General features: G+C 50.3%; 1 protein-coding gene across 1 annotated transcript in view; it reads right to left on the reverse strand.

The window, feature by feature from the left end:
• Positions 1–19,459, reverse strand: part of TMEM108 (transmembrane protein 108) — a 245,803-nt gene that overhangs the window by 17,822 nt on the left and 208,522 nt on the right. The window contains exons 3-4 of the mRNA XM_005863671.2: positions 897–1,356; positions 9–342 (exon numbers count right to left, since the gene is read on the reverse strand). Coding sequence (XP_005863733.1) covers positions 9–342; positions 897–1,356 — 794 coding nt within the window. The remainder of the gene's footprint in view (positions 1–8; positions 343–896; positions 1,357–19,459) is intronic.

A 19,459-nucleotide genomic window follows, 5' to 3' on the forward strand; every position in this document is an offset into this window, starting at 1 on the left:
AGGGTCGGACCACCCCCCTGGTCTGCTCTAAGGCCCGGCTTGGCTTCCGTGCGCACCAAGGGGGTGGTGCCTGGTGCCCATGTGGTCCTGCTGGGCGCCATGGCTGCGGCCACCGTCTGGGGCTGTGGCGAGGAGGAGGAATTCCAGGGGGTGAGGGTGGAGGGCTCGGGCTCCGCGGACCCTGTGGCGTTGCCTTTGAAGACCTGAGAGGCTCTCACCCCCTGGTGCTTCTGCCCCAGGTGCGCGGAGCTCTGATTCCTGCCCCTCGGGCCTTCCTTTCTTCCCGAGGGGCCCCCGAGTGCGGGCAGGGTGACAGTGAGCCAGGAGTCACTGTGGCTGGAGCTGTCGTGGGAGTCACCGCGAGGGCGCAGAGAAGGCACTGGGGCAGGTTGTGGGCTGGCGGGGGCGCTGCACCAGGTGGCCCACCACGTGCCTCACCCAGGGAAGGGGTGGGGGAGGCGGGGGATGCAGGCCATGGCTTCTGTGGGTGGGTCGAGGACGGGGCAGGGGCCTGGGAGTTGCCATCAGTGTGACAGTGAGCCCGCTGTCACACAGCCCTGCAGCAGCCCAGCCACTGACAGCTTCCCTTTGCTCAGTGAGGAAAGGGCGGGCCGTCAGCCGCGTTGGCACAGGCCCTGTGTGGGACCGGAGGGGGGAGCGGCCGGCGGGGAGGGGTGGCCAGCGCTCTGGCATGAGTTAGTGGCAGGACTTGGGGCAAGTCATGCAGCCCCTTGTTTGTAAGGCAGAGAGAACTGCACCCCAAACTGTTCTGCGACCCTTTCGGTTCTTTACAAGGAACAGAGCCTCAGGGATGGGAAGAAAGGCCGGGTTCTGCCCCCGCTTTTGGCGTGGGTCTTAGGGTTACTGTTTCAGAGTGAACTGTATCCTGTGGAGACATTCCAGCCATGTGCCCAGCTCGCTCGGCAATGACACCGAGTCTCAGCTGGAAGCTCCTGCCCATCTGCCTTCCCAGAGGCTGTGCTGCTCCCGCCCTCCCCGGAGGACACGTGGCCGTGGCCGTGGCCGTGGCTGCAGGAAGGGGCCCTGTGCTCAGGGGGCCGTCAGCATGGCGGGCGGTTGCCGTGGCCATCGTGGTGGAGGCGGTGTTTGCAGGAGGGTGTCCCTCTGGATAGGGTGTTGCTGCTGCCACGGTGGCTTCGGCCTGTGAGAAGGGCCCATCAGGACGGGGGCTCAAGGTCATGCTGGAGGGGGCGGCCACCAGGGCGGAGCGACTGGTGGAGCTGAGCGGTGGGGTCACCATGGTGCCGGGAGGCAGGACCTGAAGAGAGTTCCTGGGAGATGGTTCCTGGGCAGCAAACGCCAGAGCTTCGGTCAGCGCCAAGGTCAGGAAGAAGCCTTGAGGGAGACAGAGGGCAGAGGTGAGGTGCCGGGAGAGGCTGGGGGCCCGGGCCTTCCTAACCTGAGAACCTGTGACCCCGGAACTAAGCACCCGAGCATCCCCGAGGTCCAGCTGGAGACAGCCGGCCTGCCCCGCCCAGGAGCGGCCTTGAGCCTGATCCCGACCTGTGAACTCCTGCTTGTTCCCATGAGCCCCTGGGTCCCTCTCGCCCTTCCTTCAGCCCTGCTGGCCGCCCAGCAATGGCGGAGCAGAAACCATTTCCATCTGGCCACTCTCTCAGGGCCCCTCCCCCACATTCCAGCAGGGCTGATGGCCAGCTCCTGGGACAGTCAGCAGAGCTGCTGACAGGGAAGGCAGGGGCCTGGTGAGCTTCCGGGGAGCCAGGAGGGGAGATCACTTCCTGGCAGGCCTTTGACATGAGGCCCAGGACCACCCTGGGGCCACCTCCAACTTAGGTGGAGTGCGGGGTCTCGGAGGGGACCAGTGTCCTCCTCACCCTGCACTTCACTTCTCAGTGAGGGGCCAGGGGAGGCTGAGGACTGTAGCTCCAATAGAGACTGTAGCTCCCATGATCTCTAGGAACAATCTGCCCTAAACAACCTATTTTTCCCAAACGTTCATTCGTGACGTAGCCCAGACATCCAGCTCTGCTTGTTCAAGTCAGTCCTGAAAACTGGTTACCGAGCAGCTACCCCACCCCCACCTTTCACGCGTGATTCAGTCCTCAACCACCCGCTGGGGTAGAAGAGATTAAGGAACACGTTCGAGGTCCCACAGTATCAGAAGTATTTGAAACAGGGCTGGATCCCACATGCATGTTTTTCCTGGTTAAACAGCACCAATGGCACAGGAGGAGGAAGAAGGAGACGGGACCTGCATCCACAGAGGAACGTACTGCTGTGCTCCGACCAGTTCAGGCTCAGTCCGCCTCCCCCCTGCAGCTTAAACCACAGGGGCGATCTAAGAACCGGTATCGAGGCCTCTGATGTTCTGTATGAGGCACATTCCATTATGAGCCCCTGCTTGGCTCCTGAGGGCCTTGGTTCAATATAAGTGTTGTTATGAACTGAATTGTGCCCCCCTAAGTCCCCCAGTACCTCAGAGTGTGAGTGTTTGGAGACGGAGCCTTTAGAGAGGTGACTGGGACACAATGAAACCACAGAGTGGGCTCTTATCCAGTCTGACTGGTGTCCTGACAAGAGGAGATGAGGACACAGAGAGCAGCATCAGGGATGCTGAATTCCTGTGCAGAGGAAAGGCCCGAGGGGACGCAGTGAGGGGGCAGCCTCGGCAAGCCAAGGACGGAGGTCTTATTAGAATCCAATACTGTCAGCATCGTGACCTTGGCCCTCAGCCTCCAGAACTGCGAGAAAGCACATTTCTGTTGTTCAAGCCCCTAGTCAGTGGTACTTGGTTATGGCAGCCCAAGTAAGTGTCTTATATTAGAGACCCCCCCGCCCCCCCAAAAAAAGAGAGGTGGAGGCAGGGGCTTGTGTGTAGGTAGTTCATTTTGGGAAGTGATCAGCCATGGGGTCTGATCTGAGGTGAGTGAGACGGGGAAAATCAATCTGAGGGCAAGGTATGAGCTGATTAGAGAGGGCAACTCACATTCGCTGGGACCTGGGAGGAGCTGAGTAGATGCCCCTCGAATTGTCCAGGTAAGATCACACCCTGCAGCTCCCATCCCCACTGGCCCACGCGGCTCCACGGGGGCTTGGTCCACTGCACTTCCTTGCTCCTGCACCGCCCATGGGCGAGTCAGAGAGGGCCTGTCTAGTCCCACCTGGGCCCAGCTGCTGGCTGCCACAACAGCTGGAGTTAAACTGAAGGGCTCAGAAGATTCCTGGGGTGGAGGCCAAGGACACAATGGTCTGTGGCAACAGAAAGGGCAGTGCCAAGCTTTCAGAGAGCCCCCAACTGACCCCAGTGACACGCCTGGGTGGGACTGGAACCACTCTGGCTGCCAGAACTGCTGCAGCGCTATGGAGGCAGAGGGGTTAAAGCATCCTGGTCTTTATAACACTCAGGAAAGAAATTCCCCAGGCTTTCCCACCAGGAATGTTCCAGGGGCTAAAATCCTCCCAGCTGGAAAGATATGACTGGAACCCTGCTTGTGTCAGTCTCACAGTGTCAGAAAATCTTTTGCCTCTGCATGCTCTAAAGTCAGTTTTCTCTAGAAGGATTGTTCAGTGACCTCTTAGCCATTTCTTCTTTGGATGCAGAGTGAACCTCTGGTACAATGAGTGGATACTGCCATCCTGGCTGCAAAGGGTTTTCACCCAGAGGGAGACATGTAGCTGTCACAGTGCAAGGGGCCCGGGAAGTAACTTAATGCAATGCCCTCATTTCCCAGAGCAGGGAGGGAAGTGACTCGTCCAAGAACACACAGCTGGTGGGGGACAGAGTCTGGATCTTAGCTATTATTTCAAAGCAACTTTCCATTTGCATCATAAAAACTGCTACAATGTCACAGTGCCCAAACACCTCCAGCCTCCACTGTCACTTTCAGCATGGAAATCAGACCCGAGTTTACCTCTCCTCCTGGGCACCAAAGGTTAACCCCTGAAGGCGAAGGGCAGCATACTGTCACAATAGCTGTGCAAGGCCTTCCTCTCAGCAGATGCAAATTTTCACCCAAAGCCCTTTGTTCTGGCCTGCTCACTCTGCTCCCCACCTTTGGGGCTCCGGGCCTCTCTGCATATCATTTGCATTGTTTTGCATAATGGCCCCTGAGGTACTAATTCCAAATATATAAGAGAGACTAAACCTAAAATCTAGCTGGACGTGCTTTAAATGTGGACCCGATTTTCATAGCATATCGGGATAAGGACGAGTGTGTGCGGGGTGGAAACCCACAGATTGATGGGAGCCCAGATGTGCACGCAGGCCACCTCCTACCTAGAATTCCAATACATCCATGATCCCAGGACCCAGGGGGAAGAAAAGGCCCTGCTCCTTCTGTTTGTTTGGTCGGGTGCCCACTGTCCATATTGGGCATGACATTTGCATCTGGCAAAGGCGAGGAGGGAATTGGTGAAGAGAGCACAGGCTAAAATGAACGGAGTGCTTCCTACCCGTCACGTGCTGCTCGCAGGGCTAGGCCTGTCCTGACACAGTCCTCACAACCACCCAGTGAGGCAGCCGCTATTAGCTCCCTGATGTGCCCGAGGAAAAGCACAGAGAGGTGCAGGACCAGCCCTCTCACTCGGCTGGGGAATGTTGGGCTGAGATTTGAACCTGGCTGCCTGGCTCTAGGGTCTATAGTCTCAACTTTCTCTCAATGCCCACCCCGCGGGCTGCTCTGTACAATCAAATGCAATGACCCACAATCTTTTGGGAACCGATTTTCTATCATCGGTCTTTGGACTCTCCTTCCCTCTTACCTGCATTCTTCTTTCTCCACTTCAGGACTCTATAGGACACACTGGGTGTTCTTTGAACAATCCAGCCAATTAACTTTATTTCGCAACTAACGGGGGTGGGAGGAGGGGACTTGGAGTAGTACAGTAAGCGGGCTGGAAATCCCTGCTCTAATTTTCTCCTCTTCCCCGAGCCTGGTATCCCACTGCTTAATTAATTAACTTAGGTAAAAATTTTCTCTTAAACTTGCTTACTCACACATACAAGACACATGGATACATTTCCCCTTACACATAAAAACAGAGTTTTAGCTCACTTTCCTTGTAATGTAAAACATGTTCTTCTAAGTAGAGCATCCCTCCCCATTAAACTAGGTTTCTACTGCCAACGATTTCTCCTCTGCCTCTAGACCCCACGGCACCATCGAAGGTGTCTGAGAAGCCTTCTAAGCCACCCACCCCCATCGGTAAGCAGCAGGCAGCTTGGCCCTCCCCAATGTGTGGTATTTGCAAGTTCTTGGCACTCCTCTCACCAGGAGGTGGAGTCTGCCTCCCTCCCGTTGAACCTCGTGGACCAGTGTGACCCCCTCAATGAGCAGAACGGAGCAGAAGTGACACCACATGAGTCCGAGGCCAGAGTAGAATGGGTCACACAGCTTCTGCAGGTTTCTCTTGGGGGCCTCAGCCCCATGTAGGGGCTGCCGTGTGGAGGGAGTGGAAAGACCATGTGGAGAGTGAGAGGGGGCTCAGCTGCCCCAGCCCCAGCCAGGCCTCAGACATCAGCGTGAAGAGCCGAGTATGACCCTGGCCCAGAACTGCTGGATGGCAACCGCACAACAGGCCCTAAGTGGGAGCCCCCAGCTGAGCCCAGTCAACCCTAACATTTGTGAATGAAATAGCTTACTCCTGCCCTAACCGGTTTGGCTCAGTGGATAGAGCGTCAGCCTGCGGACTGAAGGGTCCCAGGTTTGATTCCGGTCAAGGGCATGTACCTTGGTTGTGGGCACATCCCCAGTAGGGGCTGTGCAGGAGGCAGCTGATCGATGTTTCTCTCTCATCGATGTTTCTAACTCTCTATCCCTCTCCCTTCCCGCTGTAAAAAAATCAATAAAATATATATTTTTAAAAATAGCTTACTCCTTTCAGCCACTGTTTTGGGGTGGTTTGTTGGCAGCCACAGATAACGAGACACGTGGAAATTTAGCTTCTACATCTGAAGTTTCAACAACACTAGGAAAGAGTATCCACAGCACACCGAGTCTGACCCTCAGGGAGCCTGCCTCCTACAGGGCAGTAATGTACAATCTTGCTGGGAAACAAGCTTTTCTAATTTCAAGAGGATCGTCTTATGATTGGAAGGGACTTTTAATTAGGACTCTCTGATATCTAACTCTCTCACCTTATGGACGAGAAGGCTGAAGCCCAACACAATGAATCAACTTGCCCTGGCCCAGGCCAGCTCTACGGGGTTAGGGCTGCGAGGGACCTGGGCCAGCTCACTGCCTCCCAATCCCACTAACACCCTGCACTTACAGTGCTCTCCTTCCATCACTGTGACCCCAGTATTCCAGGGGCTCTGAACTTCAATGTCCCCTTTCATTTTAAAGACCGAACATAAATTCATTCCTCGGAGCAGTTTCTCTTACTCAGAAATACAGATAATTCATTACTGCAGGGTAAGTTGGGTGACTGCTCTTAAGCAGTACTCATGCCTGTGACCCTGGCTTCTTTATGAAAGCGAGGAGTTTTGGGTACAAATCTTGGCTGCTGCCCTCTCTCCAGGCAGCCATATTCCAAATTCTATCAAGTCTTGCTGGACATGTGGCTCTGGCCACAGGGCTAAAGGTCAGGTTCTGCTTGGTGATTACAGCTACCTGAGGCCATCACCTGGTTCCAGAAATGTCTGGAGATCACTGACTCAACAGTTGAATGGATGAGGTCTATGACTGTGTTTCCCAGAGTACAATCTCAAAGCACTGCAAGTAAGAAATCCATGTGAGATGGGCCCATGTGCCCCAGACACACCTGTGACCTCTGGCAAGTGTGAATTTACCTTGTGCTGCAGCTCTGGGGCTGACAGATCACAGCTCCCTAACAAAGACACATCGATGCACGCGTGAACACACACACACACACACACACACACACACACACACCCCACAGGCCCTCTCCTGGGAGCAGGAAATAGGCAAAATGATAAATTTGCCACCCAAGACTTCCCATCACATCCATGCTAACACAGGGTTAAGTCATTTGTCTACGGCCAAAGCAGCCACCAGGTAGCAGTGCTAGAATTTAAAACCCGGTTTCTCTGACCCTGGCTGCTTGAGACCCCAGGGACAGAGATTTTTGATCCAAAGCAATGTCTCACGTGAGCAGGGGAGCGCTTTATGCAGACAGGCAATGACAGAATAGCTGTGATGATCCCAATTAAAAATGCAGCTCCCAGTGAGCGGTGGGTCTGTGTTCCCTCCCCTGGGACCTGGGTGGGTGGTGGCGATGGCTGCGGAGATGCTATGTGACTGCTGAGGCCAGGCATAAAAGCGACAGCTCCTTCCCGGCTCCCATTCTTGGTGCTTGCTCTCAGAGGCCAGCGCCACGCTGTGAGGAGCCCATGAAGGAGCCCAGCTGGAAGGAATGGAGGCCCCTGGCCTTCAGTCCCAGTTGGACTTCCAGGGGACAGCCAGCACCAACTGCTAGCCACGGGCCGAGCCATCTGAGAGTGGGTCTCCCAGCCCCGGTCCAGCTCCCCCAGGGGTCTCGGTGGAGCAGAGGCAAGGGCTCCCTGCCCCAAGTACAGATTTATGAGCAAAATGAATGATTAGTGTTGTTAGGCCACGAAGGTTTGGGGTTCGCGAGGCAGCAACAGTGACTGGAATGCCCTCTGTGTAGAAGGGAAGTTGCTGCTCGTCCAGTGGCCACTCTGGGGTTCGACACCAGTCTCTCGTGCCGGAGCTCAACAGGCTCATTTGGATTTGGATCCCCTACTGGCCTGTGCTCCTGCCCAGACTCAAGGAAAGGGAAACACCCAATTCTGGGCTCTTTCTACAGCATCACGATTTCTCTGTCTACAGCTTCCCAGGAAGAAAGGAGCAAATGTGTCCCAGGAGTGCCATGAAGCTTCTGGCGTACCTGCACTTTGTGGGCTGGGAGGAGGCTAGAGGCTGGTGCATGGGGCTTGCATGTTGAAGACATGCCTTTAATACGTGTATGTATGCAGCATATGTATAGAGCACGTGGAGCCCACACACACATTGAAGACATGACCATTTCCTTCACGGAACTGCCAATTTACAAGGGAAGAAAATCAACTATGACAGGAACACAAACTCACACAACAAAGATGTTCTCTCAAAGACTTTCCCCAAACAATGACAATGAGAGTCAGAATGAGATGCCTGAAAAGGTCAACTCGGCTTCTAATAAAAGAACAGGGTCCTTAGCATTCAGTGAACATCTCGCTGACATCACGGGAAAGAACACAAATGCACCAGTCCAGACGGCCCTGTGTTCTCCCAAATAAAAGGAAAAGGCTCGTAAAAATGTTCCATGTTTTACAGCACAAAACCCAACAAACACTACCTCAGCTAGGTGGTCAAGGTCAACGCCAACAGCGATGAAGTCACAGCAAGTACCCTCGATAGGAAAGTGGCACTTAACCTTGGCAGTTTCCCGCCATCAAACCTACAGCCTTGGTCTAATCATAAGGAAAACACTTAACCCAATTAAGGAACATTCTAGAAAATATCTGACCAGTACTCCTCACAGTTGTCAAGGTCATCAAAACAAGGAAAGGCCGAGAAACTGTCACAGCTACAAGGTACCTAAGGAGACAGAACGACTCAATGTAATGGGGTCTCCTGGTTGGGGTCCTGGCACAGGAAAAGGACTTGAGGAAAAATGAGGACAATGAGAGTAAAGTATGGGCTTCAGTTAAATAATAATCTATCAGTTTAGCTCCTTAGTCGTGACAAATGCGCCACAGCAATGTGAGATGCTAGCAGCAGAGGACGCTGGGTGCAGGGTATATAGAAACTCTCTGACTTACCTTTGCAACTTTTCTGCAAGCTTAACATTATGCCAAAGTTAAAAAAAATGGGAAAAAAATTGTTCCGCAGAGGTGAGACAGCGGGGACAGGGTGAGGACATCGTATGGGGGAGGTCCGGAGGGGGACTTAGCTGAAGGGAGGTTTGCAGGCAACTTTGCCAGCTCCCTGGGTGAGATCTGCACCCACAGACCCACTTTGGATCCCACTTAGAGAAAGAGGAGAAAATCCCATGAGCATGGCTGCCTCGATCTATATTCCACCCGAGTCTCACCTTTCTTAATATTCGCAGAGTCAACGCGTGGAGCTTGGAGGTGAAATGGTCAGGGAGTCTAACAACCTGAACACACAGTTTTTTAACCTGTTCAAATTCCAGCCGAGGGGTCAGAGTAAAGGCTACCCACGTGATAGAAACAGTTATGACCTTCCTGACCAGGGAAGCGGCTGCGTGGAAATCAGAGCGTCTTTCTCTTCACCCAGGGCCGCACTGCCCTGTCCCTCACACATGGAAGCCAGAGGAGGTGTTGGCACCGACACACCCATCCTCCCTGAGCACTTCCGCCCACACCCCTTTCCTGCTGGGCACCCAACTTGAACTGTCACTGTGTCGTGACAAGGTCAGGGTCCCTCGTCTCTTCTGGACAGAAACTGGGCTCCCTGCCCAGTGCTCCCGGGCACGCTGTTCCCATCCATGTTGTGGCCCATCTCCCCATAGAGCCCGCAGTGGCGAGGCTGGAAGGCATGGGGCTGGGGTCAGTGGGACGTAGGATCAATCAGGTGAGTTGAGGTGGGACCTCAGGCAAATTATCAGCTTTGCTTTCCTTGGCTGAATAATAAGGATGACAACGCCTGGCTTTAGGCCACTGTCAGGGGTGGGGGTGTGAGACCGAGGGGCGGAGAGGCCCCACGCAGTGCCAGGTATGCATCAGGAGGTAACTGTGGTTTTCGTTTCTGCTGCATTTAGGGGACTCCCTGGGGCTGGGAGGTTCCTGAGCATTGAGAGCCCCAGAACTGGGCTCCCTGTCTGACTCGCATTAGGAGCTCAGTTTTCTGGAAACTGTGAGAATAAAAGAACACTTAAATACTAGGAAGTAATTCCACGCACTTGAGTTATTTGCAGCCGAATGCTTATCACAAAATTAGAGATATTTACTTCTTTGCAGACAATGTCAACAACAGGAAGCAGTAAGTAATGTGCGTCCGGTGATGTGACAGTATGGGTGCGTGTGGGCACGTGCACGTGTGTATTTGTCCCATTTATACTTTGCTTGTTTCAGTGATTAACAAGCGGTTCAAACATCCAGCCCGTATGGCGGAGAGAGACAGGAGAAGGCTGAGATGAACCCACTGCCTGCACATCCCTCCCAAGACCTAGCGCAGTGGTTCTCAACCTTCTGGCCCTTTAAATACAGTTCCTCATGTTGTGAGCCAACCATAAAATTATTTTCGTTGCTACTTCATAACCGTAATGTTGCTACTGTTATGAATCGTAATGTAAATATCTGATATGCAGGATGGTCTTAGGTGACCCCTGTGAAAGGGTTGTTCGACTGCCAAAGGGGTTGCGACCCACAGGTTGAGAACCGCTGCCCTAGCGCATGCTGCGCCCTCGCTGCAGGTTCCATTCCTGCAACATAAGCAAACTGGCCTTCATTTCCTCCCAAAGTTATAAAGGGCTGGGTAAGGTGTTTGCCAGGACTTGGGTTGTAGGGCGAGTCCCACCCAGCATTGGCTTCCTGGCGCAGGGGGTGTGCTCTGGAAGGTTCTGACGAGAGCCATGGGGAAGAAGGACAGACAGGTGGACACAGTTGGGAGGCAGCCCCATCAAGGGCCCCGAAGGCCCTGGAGAAGCCCATGGTGTCTCCTACAAACCCAATAACAACGCCTCTGCGCAGAGCCCGCAGACCCGCCCCTGGGGTCTGGTCCAGTGCGCTCCTCACCTGAGGAAGCCCTTGGACAGTCCTGGGACCCGTGCACACCAGCGTCTGTCTGTCCTTCCTTCCGATTCCCCAGAGCCAGGAGCAGGAGGAAAAGTCACAGGCCCTGGCCCGTGCCGAGGGTCACCGACTACACAGACGCTGGGGCTGTTCACCTGACACCCTCTGTGGCTTGCTGACAGTCTGAAGTGACATTTCTTAGCACCCCTCCTCCTCACTAAAGAGCTTGCTGAGGAGGGGAGGAGGCTGGCAGGGCTGGTGGCCGTGTCTGAGAGGAGGGTGGGCAGGCAGAGGCCCACGTGGAGGCTGACGGCAGAGAAGGCTGCCTGCTCTCTCTGGCACACAGCTCGCCTGCTCCTGAGCCCTGTAATATTCTCCCAGAGCGTCCTGCGGGGCTGCTTGGTATGCTCGCAGGCCCGGTGGGCGGCTGGCTGCAGGCCGTCTGGCACTGCCCTGTCGGCTGCCAAAGGTTCAGTGTCTGCCTGGAACAAAGCGGCTCAGGCAACACAGCTGTGCATCCTGTGAAATGCCCGACTCCCCATTTCAAGGCAGGATGCCCGCACTCCAAGGTATAATTTAGGTTTTGAGCACGAATTAGATTTCACAATTGAATTTGGAAAGCAGCCTCCAGGCTGTGTGCTCGGGGACTCAGGCTTTCCTCCCCCTCATCCCGACTTCTCCCAGTGCTGATGCTGACACTACTGCTAATTCTAACTTTGCACCTATGGGGCACCTGCCATGTGCCAGGCACTCAACTAAGGGTTCTCACATTTCATCTTCATCTTCACAAAACCCCATGAGGTAGAAAAGAAGAAATCTTAGTCCATGTCCTATATGATTATAAGGGTACCCACCCTCCACCTCTTTATTATTCTCTTTTGGGGTTTAAATATATGGATTTAGGTGACTGAATTATTCAATGTAAACATGAGGTAGCTTTCTGGAGGAAACACTAATAAAATCTCATCCAAGTCAAGCCAAGGAGACAAGAACAAACACAAAGAACATGGAGGACATGAGGGAAGTTGGGCCATAAGCCAGGACTATGCTGAATGGAGCAGATTTTATATGCAGCCATTTGACGGGGGGCGGGGGGGGGGCGGGGGCATGAAAGCTGGAGGAACCCAGGAATGCTTCCTGGAAGAGGAGAAACCTGAGTTCTCTTCTACCATCCCTCCATTTGTTCACTTCTCCATTCACACATTCAACAAATATTTATAGAGGGCAAAGTGGAGTGTGGCATTGTGTTTTCCAGATAAACTACCATCATGATCTCAGCCACAGAGATGGCTGCGATTACCTCTTTGCCCACCACGGGTAATAAAATGCAGATTGGCAGATACAATTCTGGCAAATTCTGAAAAGTAAGCTTATCCATGGGTGGGAAACACTAATGTGCATAATAGTACACGTTTATTAAGCATCCACTTTGTTGGCAGGTATTTTACTCCTATAAATTGATTAATCATAAAAACTTGTGAGGTGGGTCTTGTTCCCCAAAATGGAGGTTCAGAGAGGTTACTAGATTTATTCAAGGTGGAGCCAAGATGCAGACGTAAATATATTTCAGTTTTTCTTTACTCTCCTTCTCTTCTTCCAGCTATGGATGTTGCCCACTGCAAAAACCCGTTAGTGGTAATTCTTTTTTTTCCCCCCAAAATATATTTTATTGATTTTTTACAGAGAGGAAGGGAGAGGGAGAGAGTTAGAAACATCGATGAGAGAGAAACATCGATCAGCTGCCTCCTGCACACCCCCTACTGGGGATGTGCCCGCAACCAAGGTACATGCCCTTGACCGGAATCGAACCTGGGACCCTTGAGTCCGCAGGCCGACGCTCTATCCACTGAGCCAAACCAGTCAGGGTCGTTAGTGGTAATTCTTGATTACCTCTGCTCCCAGTAAGCTCACCACCTGATCAAAGGACTCCTCACTTCAGCAGGGCTTAGAGAAGACAAGCAGAGTCAGGCTCCTGAGGACTGTTCCACGCTGGCCTGGCTCCAGTCCACACTCAGTTCAAACTCTGCCTCTGAACTGAACCCAAGACAATAATCAGGATCAGGACTGAAGCACATCCCTAAAGGGTTCTAATCCCCAAGCCGAGTTCTAATCCTCACAGCCCAACTGGGAATGTTGTCTTTGTAGATACCCTCCTTCGAAGGAGAAAGGCAGCTGCCCCTACCTGCCAGGCAGGGGGCGGGGCAGGAGTGGGGTAGTTCCTTGACACTGAGATTTGCTTAGCTGTTCTTCCCTTACTCCAGCCACAGCTGCCAACAACTCAGGTACCCAAGACACATACTGGTTTCCAGCCCAGAACCCCCGCTGGCTGGGATAAACACACAACAGATGCAGACAGGGTCTCCTCATTTCTCTCCATGTCTCCGGGACTCCCAGACTGTAGGCAGAGACGTATCCTGTTTACAACCACACTACACAGAGCACTGGGGCTGTTCACCTGACACCCTCTGACAGTCTGAAGTGACATCAGGAGGTAACTGTGACCCATCTTCTAGTTACTGAACACCCTTCCTTCTTCACTGCTTCCTTTTGAGGGAGACATTTCTTTTTTTTTTAAATGAACTCTATTGACATATGATTTATATGTTTAAAACCCACACATTTCAAGTGTACAGGTTGCTGAGTTTCGGCAAAGGTACACAACTGTGCAGCCACCACCATAATCAAGATATGCAACATCTCCATCTCCCTAGTAAGTTCCCTCCTGGCCCTCTGCAGTCAAATCTCCCCGACAGCCACTTTAGGCAAAAAATGATCTGATTACCATCCCTATTGGTGGGTTTCATCTGTTCTAGATTCTCACATAAGTGGATTTAGATACAATCTTTTGTATCTGGCTTTCACTCAGTGTAACATCTGTGAAATTTATCCCAATAGCTATGGAATTTGTCCATTTGCTGCATGCATCGGTGGCTTGTCCTTTTTTATTGCTGAGTAGTATTCCGTTAAACAGATATGCTCCAATTGGTATACTAATTCATCTGATGCTAAACATTTGGGTTATTTCTAGAGAAGGACTGTTGTGAATAAAGCTGCTATAAACATTTGTTTACAAGTCTCTATATGGACATATGTTTTCATTTCTCTTGAGTAAATACCTAGGAGTAGAACTGCTGGGACATATGGTCACTGTATACTTAAGTTTGTTAAGAATTGCCAAAACTGTTTCCCAAAGTGGTTTACCATTTTAAATTTGTTTTCAAATTTAATTATGTTGCTTGACAGGTTGATTAATTGATCGTTCAGGTAATAAAGTATATTGGCACAATCCAAAAGTCAAAATGCAGAAAATAAATATAGTGAGAGCCTCCTTCCCAGCTTCACCTCACCTGAAGGTGAGTGGTATTAGCAGTTCTTTATGGACCTTCCAAGAGATAACTGGAACATTCACAAGCAAACACTTCACTACATTTCCCCTCCCACTTTTTATGCAGATGAACTTGATACCCATCAAGTGCTCTGTGAGAAAAGGGTTCCCAAATAAACTTGGGAAAACGCTGCACACGTCGCTACCTCTCAGAAATTCACAATGCACGATAGCTTATTCAAGGCTATAAGAGGTTCCATAATTAAAAAAGCAGGGTTTCCAAAATTATTTGAACTGAGAATCCTTTTCTTTGCAGTAACACCTCTCTAACATTTTGCACAAGTAGAATTCTGCAGAATACTTTTGGGGAAGCACTTAGCTAGACCAGGAGTCCACAACTTTTTCTGTAAAGGGCCAGAGAGCAAGCATTTTAGGCTTTGTGGACAAGGTCTCGATCACAATTACTCAATTCTGCCATTGTAGTGTGAAAGCAGATGTAGACAAGATGTCAATGAACAGGTGTGGCTGTGTTTTTTTTAAAAAATATATTTTATTGATTTTTTACAGAGAGGAAGGGAGAGGGATAGAGAGTTAGAAACATCGATGAGAGAGAAACATCGATCAGCTACCTCCTGCACACCCCCTACTGGGTATGTGCCCGCAACCAAGGTACATGCCCTTGACCAGAATCAAACCTGGGACACTTCAGTCTGCAGGCCGACCCTCTATCCACTGAGCCAAACCGGTTAGGGCAGGTGTGGCTGTTTTAATAAAACTTTATTTACAAAAAGAGGCGGCAGATTGTAGCTCGCTAATTCCTGATCAATTACAGTGTTTTTTTCAAGGCCTCCCATTTGTGCTACTTTCTCCCTACATGCCCATTCCTTTCCCATCCAAACTAACCACCCACCTGGAAGACGATGGGAATGGAGGAGAGGAGTGGACCAAAGCAAGGGAAGGAGGTGGGAGTGGGAAGAAGGGAAAGGTGGAAGGGAATTGTGGGGAAGGTGTCCTGGAGGAAAATCAGCACGGCCAAAGGCTGACTGAACAGCTGTCCAATCTGAAATGTCCTCCGTATCCGCTTCTCTTCTCCTTCCCCTTCTCCGCCCAGTGCCCAAAGCGTCCACCTGCTGCTCATGGTCCATCAGATTAAATAAATGGTAGTTGCACATGGTGTGATGTAAATGAAGATACACATTTTTAAAAAGTGTCTAGATAAGTCTAAAAGAGCTCTTTCAATAATTATAGAATAAAAATTGAAAATGTAAGAAAGCATCCTAGAATGAGGACGCTGTAAAGGCATCTTGGGGATTCTATAGTCTTACAGATGGAGATGCTGAATGAAGCTCAGAATGTTGTCTTTGTAGATACCTTCTTTCGAAGGAGAAAGGCAGCTGCCTCTACCTGCTAGGCAGGGGGCGGGGCAGGAGCGGGGTAGTTCCTTGTCTCTGGAATCTGAGCTTCATTCAGCATCTCCATCTGTAAGACGATAGAATCCCCAAGATGCCTTTACAGCGCCCTCATTCTAGGATGCCAGGAAATCTTTGTTGTTCATGGCAAACCCAGGATGCCATGGCCAGATAGCACTGGATGCATCAGCTGGTGGGCAGACTTGTGATTCTGAAAGTGAATGAGCATGTTTTCTCATGCTAACAAGGCAATAGATACAATGGTTATCTAAGGAAATTCTAGCTCTTTTGTTTTAAGTACCATATTTCATTAACTACAAGAAGCAACATACTATTGTTTTATGCACTAATAGGATAGAGTAAATACTGCCAAGCTATGACATTGCTTTCTTACATTTTCAATTTTTATTCTATAATCATTGGAAGAGCTCTTTTAGACTTATCTAGACACTTTTTAAAAAACGCGTATCTTCATTTACATCACACTGTATGCAACTGCCATCCCTTTTGAAAAGCATCTCAGCAACAAAACACATCCCACTTTCAGCGGCTCTGTGAGTGTCTTCTTCCCCTTAGTGCCATTGAGAACTTGGTTGTTGTTTGGCCAATGGAATGGAGACCATTTTATAAGGATGAACATTTGTTCCACAAATACCAAGATTCTATCCTGTTGCTCCACTTTGATGCCCTCTACATCCACAACAACTTTTTGCTTCAATGATGAGTCACAGTGAATCTTTGTGAAGACATTTTAAACAGCAGTCAAATAGGGATAATATCAATGACGCATTTGCCATGAAAGAGAGATTATGAGATGAGCCACCATGGCCGACATGCGCCCATGCCTGGACAATGGTAACTACGTCATGAGTGCTATCTGGGTGACAGAAACCACAAAATGCACCCTGAGTTCAGAGATGTGAACATGAACAGAAGTTTTCCCAAAAGCATCACCTAGAGCAGCGGTTCTCAACTTGTGGGTCGCAACCCCTTTGGGGGTCGAACGACCCTTTCACAGGGGTCGCCTAAGACCATCGGAAAACACACATATAATTACATATTGTTTTTGTGATTAATCACTATGCTTTAATTATGTTCAATTTGTACCAATGAAATTGGGGGTCACCACAACACGAGGAACTGTATTAAAGGGTTGTGGCATTAGGAAGGTTGAGAACCACTGACCTAGAGCAATGGTCAGCAAACTCATAAGTCAACAGAGCCAAATATCAACAGTACAACGATTGAAATTTCTTTTGAGAGCCAAATTTTTTAAACTTAAACTATATAGGTAGGTATATTGTTATGAACTTAATTAGGGTACTCCTAAGGCTTAGGAAGAGCCACACTCAAGGGGCCAAAGAGCTGCATGTGGCTCGCGAGCCACAGTTTGCCGACCACGGACCTAGAGGAAGAGGTGTGCTTAAACAAAGTCCTACTTCCAGACTCTAGGAAGCAAAGGAAAAACCAACAGCCTCGAAGCGCAGGATATGGGAGCATTTTTCTTCTGTGCAGCCATTTCCGAATGCTGTGTAGTGACACAGAGACACTTCCAGCCCAATGTCTGTGCCCTGGACGGGAATGGGTCTAACAGGGAGTTCCTGCGGGTCCTAACTTGGAATGAATGACCCGCACACTGTACCTTCACACTTGCCCTCCCTGCCGGGAGCTCAAAAAGGAACTTCTGGTTTACACCATGAATTATGCATGAGGATGTAAGGTGCTGATCATTTTAAAGTAGAAAAATTAGAAATGAACTATAGTTAGTTTTTTTAAACATGTGCTTAGCACATATGCCAAAGGAATGTGTAAAGGAAAAAGCAAAATTAGAAATTTATATCTGTGTAAAAATGTCTATATGACATTTAAAGATCCGACCAACGACTGCTGCAGTTACGAGGCTGCTTGGCGCCTTACGCAGCTCGGAGCTGGGCCCGCCAGCTTCTGTTTGGCAGGGTGGGGGCTGCAGGGAGTGAGTGAGGCGTGGGTGCGTGTGGAGGGGCAGGGGAAGCACCAAGCCACACTGTGGGCCACCTCTCTCAGTGAGGGAACTTTTGACTCTCCTGTCTGAGGTTTAGACCCAGGTCTGTCTGACCCCAAGCCCCTGTTCCTTCCACCTTCCACTGTTTCACAGAGGTGCTGCTAGAATCCAATATCTAAACCGTAATCCTTGTGTTCTGTACAACTCCTTGTATTGTAGTAAACAAGCTTCCCGCCAAAACTCCTCTGGAGAGAGGGCTGAGTGAAGTGATGCTCTGGATGCCAGCTCCTCCTTCTGTGCCCCTCCAGCGCGGCAGGTGTCTGTCTGTGAGATGCCTGACGGGATTTCTGGGTGGCTTCGATGAGTCTGAATCTCCAGATGCATCCCCAGCTCAGAGCCTCACTGGCGCACACCTGACGTGGTATATGCCACGCTCCCACCACAGACGTGGGTGTCCAAGTGCATGTAATGCGTTTCAGACGTATGCCTTTCATGCTCTTAAAAAGGCTTCCAGGTGGTTTATAACAGGACGACACAGACATGAGTCTTGTAGCATAAAAACTCATATCAATACTCCATAGAGGAATAAGACGATGAAAACGAGCTGAAGCAGAGGGCGGAAGCAAACGCAACAGGGAGCAGCAAGAGCCACCTGTGAAATCCCATGCTGCTCCCTGCCTCCTAGGGTCTCATTGCTAAGCAATCTTAAAGGGCACGGGCAAATCAATGCTTCTCCAGAATGCCAAAAACAAAATCTGGGAGCGGGTACATGTCTGCCTGGTGCTTGTGAAGGCAAGTGGGGAAATGGGCTGCCTGATTACCATGGACAGTAGGCAGGACACAACACCATTCTGGTTCTGAAACGGGGAGCCTGAACACAGCAGCTGGAATCGACCGCGAGCTCGTTGGCCGGCTCCTAGGTTGCCTCCCTGTGGGGAAGGAGTGATACTTTCTTCCCAATGTACCACCTTTCTCCCAATTCAAATCACACACCTAGTACTTCTCTGTCAATCTAGAAGCACGAGGGCGACAGAGTTGGGGCGGACCCCACACACCCACCTCATGTTAGATTACGCCCTAACTGATGGAGTTGGAGATGAGCAGACGCAAAGCAGACACAGATGCGGAAATCCGTGTGGGTCTCCCCGGCTTCCAGTTCCTTGGTGGACAGGACGGTTCTGATATCCGAGGTCGCACCAGATTGTGCTGTGTCACTGCTCTGGTAGGCGTGGATCTTTCAGCTTCGTTTTGGAAGAACTAAGACTAGCAACGTATATGTTTCCATTTCAGAAATCCTTACAAAGAACAGGCTCTCCTAACCCTGAAGCCCAGATAAGCAGCAGATTGCTCTCCGTATCTCCAGCTTCATGGGGGGTTGGGGTGGGTGGGTATGCCCTTTATAGCAGACTTGTCAGAGGCACACTTACCTATTTTTCAACAATATAACTCCTGAATATATTCATGTGTGATTGTTTTCTGACTTTCCAGTTATACTCCCCTTTTATTTTTTATTTTCCTTTTCATGCCTTAAGTATATTTTGCCCTTTTGATTTTTTTTGAGCTGAATTCATAGGTCACTTATCTTCATTCTCATTAAATGATGAAAGCTCTCAAGGGTCTGAATTTGTTGTCTGAATTGAGCCTTAAGGTTTGTTTTTCTCTTTGCTTTTGCATTACCAATCTACCTTCCTTCAACCTTTACATGTGCTTTGGCCATTTCTATAAAATATTAATCACCTTTCATCCACAAGCATTGACATGTAGTTTTTGCACTGCTGTTATTTTCTATGCAAACCGTATTTAAACTTTTCATTGTCTCTAATACCTAATACTTATTTAAGATTTTCTTTTTATCTATCTAATCCTCAACCTAGGATACTTCCCCTCCCCCTCTCGATTTTTAGAGAAATGGAGGGAGGATTGGAGGAGGAGAGAGAGAGGAGAGAGAAACATTTATGTGAGAGACACACATAATTGGCTACCTTCCTCACATGCCCCGACTGGGGCCCAGAATTGAACCTGCAACCCAAGTACATGCCCTT

The sequence above is a fragment of the Myotis brandtii genome, unplaced genomic scaffold (assembly GCF_000412655.1).
Source record: "Myotis brandtii unplaced genomic scaffold, ASM41265v1 scaffold18, whole genome shotgun sequence".
Lineage (NCBI taxonomy): Eukaryota > Metazoa > Chordata > Mammalia > Chiroptera > Vespertilionidae > Myotis > Myotis brandtii.